Raw genomic sequence first — 10014 nt, forward strand, 5'->3', positions numbered from 1 at the left:
TGCCTAAAGCAGTTTTTTCAGAATTAACTTACCAGGTTCAGTTTTATAAGACTGGTTGATATTAGAACAACTTATAACAGAAAAAGTGAATTGACCTTGGCTTAAAAGCAGGTGCCCTCAAAGCCTCCCACATACACCCAAGCATGAGAGTTGTGACTGAAGGTCACTGTGGTGAGTCTGCTGGCCTCAGGGTCTGGGACAAACTGGGACAAACTCTTGGTACTTTTATCTTCCTAATTACAATTTCTAAAATACATCAATTATGTAGTCAAGCGATAAGCTATTGACACATTAACTATTTCAGTAATGGGCCTCTCCGGTGGTCTAGGGGTTAGTCTCAGCTCTGTCACTCACCACTCTGGCCTGAGTTTGATCCCCAGCCAGGCAGGTCACCCACATATGGTGCAGCAGACCTCTCCTGTGTCACCCACTGTTCTCCTCAGCAGTGCATTTCAGTCAATCCGCCTGTTCTACCCTCCACTCTGTCTCTGGTGAATCCTCTCACCCCTGTGCCTCTGACCTGTACCCCAGTTCTTGTATGCATAAATATATCTTAAAAAAAAATAAGCACTAAAACAATTTCAGTACTAGTCAAGGTTTTAAATAACCACTGGCTTTTCCAGCAATCGCTTAAGCTCAACTTCCAATGATAAAGAAATGAAAGATGATGACCATGAGAAAGGAACACCCACAGCCATTCAGAGCCATACCTTGTCTGCCACTTCTCCATGGACTCGCCTCTTTCCCGAGGGACATAGCAGCTCTGCTGGAATTCATTAGCGAAGAGAACGCAATCATGACGTGCATCCTTCAGGAGGTTTCGCAATTTGTTATACTGTCTGGGACACAGAAGAGAAAAATAAATCTGACATAGCAGGTACTCATCTGCTGCCAGCTCTTGCTAAGGATAAAAAAAGATGAGGTATTTTAGAGCAAAAGATTGATTATTTAAAACCAGAGAGACATTTATTTTACAGGACTTTGTGTGAACAGTACCACTGGGCCCCCATTTCTCCATTTTCCTGCTACAGTGTGCTTGGGCAGGGCCTCAGTAATTAGTTTATGCGTCAGTCAAGCCCTTTTTCTCCCCTTTCTAACTTGCTAATTATATGACCGTTCCCCAATTACCTCCCCACTTTCCAAGGGCTCACAGGGTCAAGCAGTTCAGCACCTTTATTTCTGTACCTGACAATAGAAAATTTTAAGGTTTTTCCCAGCAGGAGAACTTTCCATGAATGCCAGCCAAAGTCACAAATCAATTATGGGTCAGCTTCTAAGGTGTTTTCAATAGCCTAGGTAATGTGAAATACAGAATAGCCACTGTATTTTAAAGGAGATCAACCATTTATCTAAAAAAGGATTGATATACTCTGGTTTCTCTTCAGATTGCATAAATCTTTCACCTTTCACTAAAAAAAAGATTGATATTACATCAGATATTAAATAAACACATAAATTACCCAAGGTAGATGACTGCCATTTAATGTTTTTTGATATAATAAAATTTGTGCCCTTTTAGCCCCATCTTTAGCCTGTCAACATGGGTTTTTAAAAATGAGTCTTCACTGACGCAAAGGTAGACCTCTCCAACCTACCCTCTCTAATATCTGTGTGCTCTCAACACGTCGCTAAAAAAATAAGAAACACTGCTTTTATTTCTTAGTAATTCTAAGTCTGAGCCATCTTAAAAAGAATCATCTAGTAAAAGCAACTTACAAAATTTCCCAATGGACAAAGGGATTCCAGTTTCATTTCCATGAATGGCAGTTCCCCTTCATGGAATCCCGCATGTGTGAGCAAAAGCTGCTGCCTGTCCCCCTGCCAGAAGACCTAAGACAGACTAAACTGGTAATTCCCCATCTTCACAAAGACAATATACAATTATCTTTAAAAAGAAGTCTGTGACACACTGTTCAGAGTGACCATTCCTGTGGCGCTTGGTCAGAGACTCACTTCTGCAATGCTTATAGTTTAGAAAATGACCGCTTGCTTGTTAAGCAATAAAGAACATTTTAGCAGAGACTTTATAAACATCTGCAATGAGTTATTTCAGAGAAAACATTGAAAAAATATTTTTTCTCATTGTATCTTCCAGATTTTTACTCCCCTTCTCTACCATCACATTTTTTTTATTTATTCATACAAAATTGGGGTACAGGCCAGAGATGCAGAGGGTGAGAGGATTCACCAGAGACAGAGCGGGGAGCAGAACAGGCAGATCGACAAAGTACACTGCTGAGGGGAGCAGCAGGCGGGTCAGGAGAGGTCTGCTACGCCATGTGGGATCTCCTCTGGGGCAGGTGGGAATCGAACTCATGCGGAAGTACTTGACTTTAGCTTCTACCATCACATTTTAAATACCCCTAATACCGCACCTGAACTTAGTGCAGTTATCTGTTTATAAATGGCCTCCCTTAATAAATATCTTCCATTCAGCAAATACTTGGTATACTCCTCCTTAGTGCCAGGTTTTGTTCCATGGAATGCCCACAGGATATACCATTGCAGTGCTGCTCATGGGGGATAAGACAAATCACCTATTCGCCATAGAATTACCATACAATCTCACTTCTGTGTAGCTGTCCCAAAGAATTGAAAGCAGTCTTAGAAAAAGATAGCTATATATCCAAGTTCACTATAGCATTGTTCACAATAGCGAAAAGGTAGAAGCAACCGAAGAGTGCAGGCGCAGATGAATGGATAAACGTGAAATATACACACAGTGGAATATTACTCAGCCTTAAGGAGGGGGTTCTTCATAGAACATGGGTAAACCTTGAAGACATTATGCTAAATCAAGCATGCCAGTCACAAAAAGACAAATACTGAATGATTTCACTTATATGAGGTTACTTGAGAGGCCCAATTCAGGGAATGGTGGTTGTCAGAGGCTCAGCAAAGAAGACATGGGGATGGGGCGGGGTGTTCAACAATGTGAACAAGCTCAATGCCATTGAACTATTCAATTAAAAATGGATAAAAGTAAACTTTGTTATATATATATATGTGTGTGTGTGTATCTATATATGTGTGTGTATATATATATATATATATATTTTTGTCACAATTTAAAAACTAACTATGTTAACTGGCAAACAAGATAAAGCAATAAACAGAAGCATCTGGGCTTCCTTGGTGGCACAAGGGGAAAATTCTCAGCATTGAAGCTATCTACAGCCACTGCAGCACGAGTTTAACCCCCGGCCAGGGAGCTGTCCCATAGAGCTCTGCAGACCTCTCCTGTCTCACCTGCTGCTCCCCTCAGCAGTGTATTTCGCTAAATCCACCTGTTCTGCTCCTCACTCTCTCTGGTGGAACCTCTCATCCCCCTGCACCTCTGGCCTGCACCCTACCTCTTGTATGCATAAATAAATAAACAAAATCTTTAAAAAAAGAAAAACCAGAAGCATCCATTTCACTGGAGTAAGTGCCACTGGAGAGAAAGCACAGGTGTGACAAGCCAGGGAGGGTTGGGTGGGGATCTGGGAGGAGGTGGAGCATGAGACCTGAAGGGTGAACAAGTTGCCGCACAAGGGACCAAGGAATGGAAGAGGGACAGAGTGTTCAAGGCAGCAGGATGGCTCATTGTATCTTTAGCGCCTATCCCACAGCAGATGCTCAGTGTTTTCCCAATGAGTAAATAAACTCACAACCGTTAGCAACAACAGTGACCCGAAAATAAGATAGCAAGTCCTGACATTTCAGAGCCCCATTGCTCCTTTGCTAGGCTTCCCATATATCACTGCATTTGTTATCACATCTTCAGACCCAGGATTTCAACTCAGTCCTCTCCAAATACTGATGTTCCAGGCCCAGAAGGTTCGCCACCAAACTGGCGTAATGACAATTCTTATCAACATTTGGAAAAATACATAAATTAACAAAATGAATTTTCCCAATTTTAAGTTTCACTCACTTATTTTTTTCTTAGACTTTTAGTGTGTGCTTTCATTTGGCAGCTACATATCATCTAGATAAAATAAATGAACAAATGGCACAAGAATATTAATGGAGAAAGCAGGAAACAAACAGCGAATCATTCTGAGCGTGACAATCGGATTTCCTTTGGCATGTGGGCTTACGGTTATAATTTAATAGCACATATGTACAATACAGTCATATTTTTGTTTTGTCAGGGTTGATGGTACATATAAGGAAATTAAATATACGAGTGTCCTGCAGTGAGTCACCCAAGAGCATCATGGAGCCATCAACAAATGGCTAACATGCCAGGAGAGTGACAGTTTCAGATAGTCCTGTACAATAAAATCATCTTCAGTTTGAAAAATTCCAGTCTTACAGAAGACCCCTAGTTACCTTGGACCAGCCTAGAGGTTTTGCAAATGTTTGTGATTTAAACATTTAAGACAATTACTTAGAGGGGCAACTAAGCTTGTCTTCTTTAGACTGACTGTTTTTTTTATGAGTTTTCCTCAAAGTTGACCTTACCTATAGAAGCAACATCCCCTCGCCCTGCTGACTATACTCTGGCCATCAGAAGGGAGCAGCCCACAATTGGTGGGGAGAGGTAGAAGGAAGTGAGTTTAGTATTCGATGCTGTGCTTCTTGGGCCCTTAGCTATTTTCACAGAAGCCTGATAGGAGCTTACAGCTTTATTTTCAGAGCTTTTTGAGTTTGCAAAGATTTTAAAGATTTATGTTTCCATTCATATCAGGTGACACTCAAACAATTTTTTGGAATAATATAATAGTTTATTTTTACATAATTTTGTGCCTTTTTCCATTTCAGTTGTAATCCCCATGGGTTTCCCACCACCAAATCACTGGTGCGCCATCACCATAGTCCAGTATACTCCCACCCACCCCCTCACCCCTACCCCCCCAGTTTTGATCTCATTCCCCACTCCAGCCCTGTAAAAATGTCTCTGGTATATTGAGTTGTTGACACTCAGACATTTTAATGGAGTACATTTTGGACCATCTGAATGTCTGCTCCAATTAGTGTCAGACATTATCTTCTCCAAGGCTCACAGACACCTCAAAATTATGACCTGATCCCTTAGACCTCCTCCAGTGCTAGCCTCTATCCAGCTACTAGCCAGAAACCTCAGTGTGTTATCTTTGACACCAACTTTTCTCTTAACTCACTTATCCAAACCCATTACTAGAAAGAAATCGGCTTTATGTAGATATAATCCACATACTACAAAACTCACCCTTTTTAAACATACATTTTAATGGTTTTGAGTATAGTGAGTATACAGCCATCACAACTATCTAATCCCACAGCATCTTCATTAACCCAAAATAAATCTACCTATTAAGCAGTATTCTCCATTTCCCCTGAGGCCCAGCTCGTGGCAACCTCTAATCTACTCTCTGTCTCATAGATTTATCTATCCTGGGCAATTCATAAAAATGGAATCATGTAAGATACGGTTCTTTTCTGGCTGATTCTTTTCACTTAGCATAACACTCTCAAGGTTTGCCTGTGTTGCAGCACGTAGCAGTACCTCATACCTTGTTCCGGCTGACTAGTATTTCACTGCAGGGACAGAGCACATTTTGTGTGACCATTGCCAGCTGATGGGCATTTGGGTCATTTCTATTTTTTGACCATTATGAATAGAGTTTCTATGAATCTTTATAAGGTTTTTTGTTTGTTTGTTTGTTTGGCCATATTTCAATTCTCTTTGTTATATATTTATGGAGTTCTATATATTTTACCTACTATATAACTCTTGGAAATTTTGTCTGCTCCTCTCTATCTCACAGCTACCAACATCTCATCTGAACTGAAGCAATAGCCTCCTCCTCTCTTCTCCACTGCCCCAGTGATCTTTTCAAAATAGGAATCTAAAGCTATCTTTCCTTGCTAAAACCCTTCACTGAAATCCCTGAGGCCCACGAGGCCTTCTAGTTCCTCTCCCCAAGTCTCCCTTCCCCAAGACCTTGGACTGCAGCTTCACACATGGAAAGCTTTTCTCCTTTCTTTGCTTAGTTTTCTCTTATCCAGCCCTTAAGAGTCTGGCACAGAATTTTTCCTCAGGAAAGATTCTTTACTTCCCTGATAAATTGGGCTCGCCTGGAATCAAGCAACCTACCCCCACCCCCCTCCAGGCATCGTCATACAGTGCAGGTCTCTATCTGCCCATCTTCCCCTCAAGACAGAGTCTACTTTTGTTCATTGTTGTCTCCTTCGTGCTGGCACAGTTTCCAGCACAAACCTCAATAAATGTCTGTGGAATAAACAGATGAACTCCTGATTGTATTAATGAACGAATGAAGTAGATAGGACAGCTTCACAAAGTCATCAAGGGCCTCTTCATTAAATAAGCATTAGAGGATTGTAGAATGTGGAATTATCCTGAGCAATCAAAAACCTAGTGTTTATTATATTATTTTGTATGGCATATTTATAAGAACAAACATTTTCTGAATTGATAGTATTGAAATCAAAATACAGGATCATATTAAGTACAGGCTGGATTAGAAGAACCATGTTGCTCAACTCTGAAGATTTTTCAGTGAACAGTCTCATCTGTCATTCAATTAATATCCATTTGCAGTTTTCTGACTTTAGCTTTGCTTATTAAACTTAAAGGTTTGACGTAGTTTTAGGCTTATAAGTACTTATACTGATATTTTTGTTTAAACATAATTAGTAACAATATATTTTAATCAGTATGATTTCAATATTATGTTATCTACTGAGAAACTGAGGCACAGACTCTGGGGGAATATAACCAGTATACAGAAGGAATTCAGGAGAGGGTCAAAGGAGAAAGCAAAGCACCAGACCAGACTTGACAATTTTCCTAAGTAATATTGTTCCTAAAAACACATCAAATAGACTGAATTACTTCCTAGCATCTCAAAAATCTCCAAGGGAGAACTAAAAAAATAACATGCTTCCTAACATTAAATGAAGCAAAATACAAGAAAGCCTTTGCTCAGCCACATCCCGTTAAATATAAAAGGTCCAATGACTGACACTAAACACACACACCAGCCGAATTAACGAAGTAAATCTTAGTGATAGTCAATGGCTGCCATCAACTCTAAAGTTAGCTTTCAATATACAGTGCTTTCTGGGGCTTAGCTGTTTTTGATCACTTAGCTATTTCAACTCGAATATACCTGTTGGCTGCTTACCAGTAAACAAACTACTAACTCCCAAACTTGCTAATTCCTTTTCCTGTCTCTTCTTACTTGTCAATCATGTTTGTTATAACGACTTTGCGAGCAGTCTCAGATCTGTTTCCTTTAGGGAGCTTTCTGGCCTACTCCCCATAACCATATTTACTTCTGCACTTTGCATAGTCCACATAAAATTTTCTTGCCTGTGTCTAAGATGCACCATAATTACCTTTTTGCTTCTAGCATCCAACCCCAGCAAGACAGCTGGTTTGTTGAACAAGAGAGAGTATGACTTCTTGTACTCCAGAAAACCTGACACTAGAAGTACAAAATGTGCTTACAGAAGGGAAAAGCCATGGTGTAATGGACCTATTTCACACTCCTCATTTTTGTTTTTGCAGTTGGTATATTCAGAGACACGGGAAAGTCGTGGAAAACCAATAGTTTTTCATCAAGTTAACAACTTTTGAAATGTTCAGGAGAAAAGACACTTAAATTCCAATTCTTTGCCTTTGAATGTCTCAGGAATTGGTTTTTAAAACAATCCTTAATATTAAAAATATTTTGGAAAACAGAAGTTGAAAAGGCCTGGCAGTGTGTTAGTAATCCAAATGATAACAACAAATTGATTTTAGGAGCAGCAGTTGAAATACGACACCTGGAGCAGCATTTTAACCTGGCTGTGTACAAACATCTCTGTCTTTGTGTCTGAACAAAATCAGCTTCAAGCTCATTTAAAAATATTTTATCTGAAAAAGCCCCACACAATCTAGTTAATGCATTTTTGAACTGAGCCTATAATAAGAACAACTTATCATTTTCATATACAAATAAACACATTTCATTTTTTACTAGCAATGTCTGAAGAAAACACAACATTTAAAAAGGAATAAACACATTCTGCTTTTTAAATAACTTGGGGTGTTTGGAGGTTGAATATATAATTCTAATATACTGTTTCCATATTGCCTTCAAGTCAAATCATAAACCATTTCCAAAGTTAAATGAATCAAAACCATTTTTGAGAGAATGTGTTCAAAAGGTGAACAGTTGCTCTTCATTTAGGTACAAGGCAAGCATTTTGATATAATTTCAATCAGAAATCTTTTGTTCAGAAAACACAATTATGATGTTTGATAGTTAACTAATAATCTAACTGTAAAACAAGTTATTCCAGTTGCCCTGAATAAATCACAAGTACAATTTGCATCACAATCAAGGAGTCAAAAAATAATAAATGAAGTACTCTCTTTTTCTTAAGCAAACACATTTCTGAGATAATATATCTATAAATGAGACGATAAAATAATATGTACTATCGCTAAGCAACAAGCAGTAACTCTAGCACAGTAAAAATGCAAACTAAAAGCCAAGAATCTCAAATACCCACATACTGGGGACATTACAGTTTATTGATCTACAGTCAGATGTTTTGGCCAGGTGTTGAAGCAAGAAATATAAAATAATGTTACTGCATTTTTTTGCTAGCAAATAGAATACCAAATTAGTTCAAAACGCCTCTTCTGCCAAAACAGTGAGTATGTTCCCTCCCTCTCCAACAAGAGACCTTTTCTAAGGTGGAAAAAAAATCTGCACAACAAATAAAGAAAGTAAAAGATACCTTCGGCCTCTTTGATGCTGCACAGCTTGACAAGCCGTGTGCATGAAAATAACTCCCTTCAACTCTGGAAACTCAAGGATCTCAAGGTAATCTTGAACAATTTTCCAATCTGGGATCACATAATGAGTCACATCGCCAGACAAGAGTTTCCCATCTGAAGTATAATTCAAAACGCAGAGATTAGACAGCGTTTTCAAACCAGGCTTATTACGATGTCAATGTCATGATGCTCCAGGGTGCAAAATAACTTCCATCTTAAGCATACCTGTGAACTTTTTAAAAGACAAATCTACTTTTGTGGAGGCCCAAAGCTGCGGCAAATTCAGCACCTTTATTTTTCTGAAGTTATTGTATGAAAAAACTCAATCTGGTTTCTGGTGCTGCAGTGGCCCAGATGACTGCTTTTTAAAAATCAAAACAAGCAGGTCTCCACAACCTGAATATTTCTGTGTTAATTCGCTGGCATACACTTAAGTGGCATACCCCAAAATACCCACGTTAGCCACTGTTTATGCCCAGCAATTTCAAGTGAACCAGCTCAGAAGTGTCCTGGGGCCAAAAGACTGCCCAGACTAGAACAAGTGCAAGCCAGGGCAGTGGGAGGGGTTCCTTCCAGCGCGTGCCTCAGGGCACGGGGAAGACCCTCTGCAAACGGAAGTCTTCACCTTAACCTGAGCTGAGGTGAGGTTTCCAAATACTGGCAGAAAGGGACTAATCGCCACACTCCATCTGCCCGCGGAGGAGGGACGTAAGTAGTAACCTTTCCGTTAAATCAGCTACCCTTGTGGCCTAGAAACCCAAGAGCACAGCAGCCCCAAATCCAACTTTCCCATGACCTTCCTGGACAGCGGGGGCAGAGATAACCCACACATCCTATAGTGAAGAGGGCCTGGGTGCTGGCAGGGGAGAAGTGTGGGAAGCCAAGGAAACACAGACAATGAGCAGCAGCGTCCGCCTCACTCCCCGACCCTGGCCACTTCACTACAGGGGCAGGGGCAGGAAGAGGCTGGTTCCCGCGCGCAGAGCCCGCCCAGAAGGCGCAACCCCTGGGCCTCCCGGCGGTGGGGCGCCTCCCTAGGCCTTTCCAGCGTACGCGGCGGCGCCGTCGGGTTGTCGCTCGCGCAAAGGCCCAGAGGCAGCCAACCCGGGCCGCCCCCGCGGCTTCTGGCCTCAGCTCTCGCCGGACCCGCAGCCCGGCGGAAGGTGAAGCCTGGGCGGGCGGAGCCCGGGGTGCTGGGCTCCCCGTCGCCAGGGCCTCGCGCTCCGCCTTCCGCCTTCCGCGCGCGCCCTCCC

General features: G+C 41.1%; 1 protein-coding gene across 2 annotated transcripts in view; it reads right to left on the reverse strand.

The window, feature by feature from the left end:
* The window catches only part of DIS3L (DIS3 like exosome 3'-5' exoribonuclease), a 28651-nt gene extending 19628 nt beyond the window's left edge, over positions 1-9023 (reverse strand). The window contains exons 1-3 of one of the 2 annotated variants that reach the window (XM_004687654.2): positions 8987-9023; positions 8722-8875; positions 711-839 (exon numbers count right to left, since the gene is read on the reverse strand). In XM_004687654.2, the coding sequence (XP_004687711.1) occupies positions 711-839; positions 8722-8765 (173 nt within the window). In that variant the 5' untranslated portion in view covers positions 8766-8875; positions 8987-9023. Of the gene's footprint in view, positions 1-710; positions 840-8721; positions 8876-8986 lie in introns of those variants that run through there. The other variant, XM_012728796.1, reaches the window with a different exon arrangement.
* Positions 9024-10014: the final 991 nt, after the last annotated feature.

This window comes from Condylura cristata, unplaced genomic scaffold (genome assembly GCF_000260355.1).
Source record: "Condylura cristata isolate star-nosed mole 26May11 unplaced genomic scaffold, ConCri1.0 scaffold00023, whole genome shotgun sequence".
In the NCBI taxonomy this organism is placed as follows: Eukaryota; Metazoa; Chordata; class Mammalia; order Eulipotyphla; family Talpidae; genus Condylura; species Condylura cristata.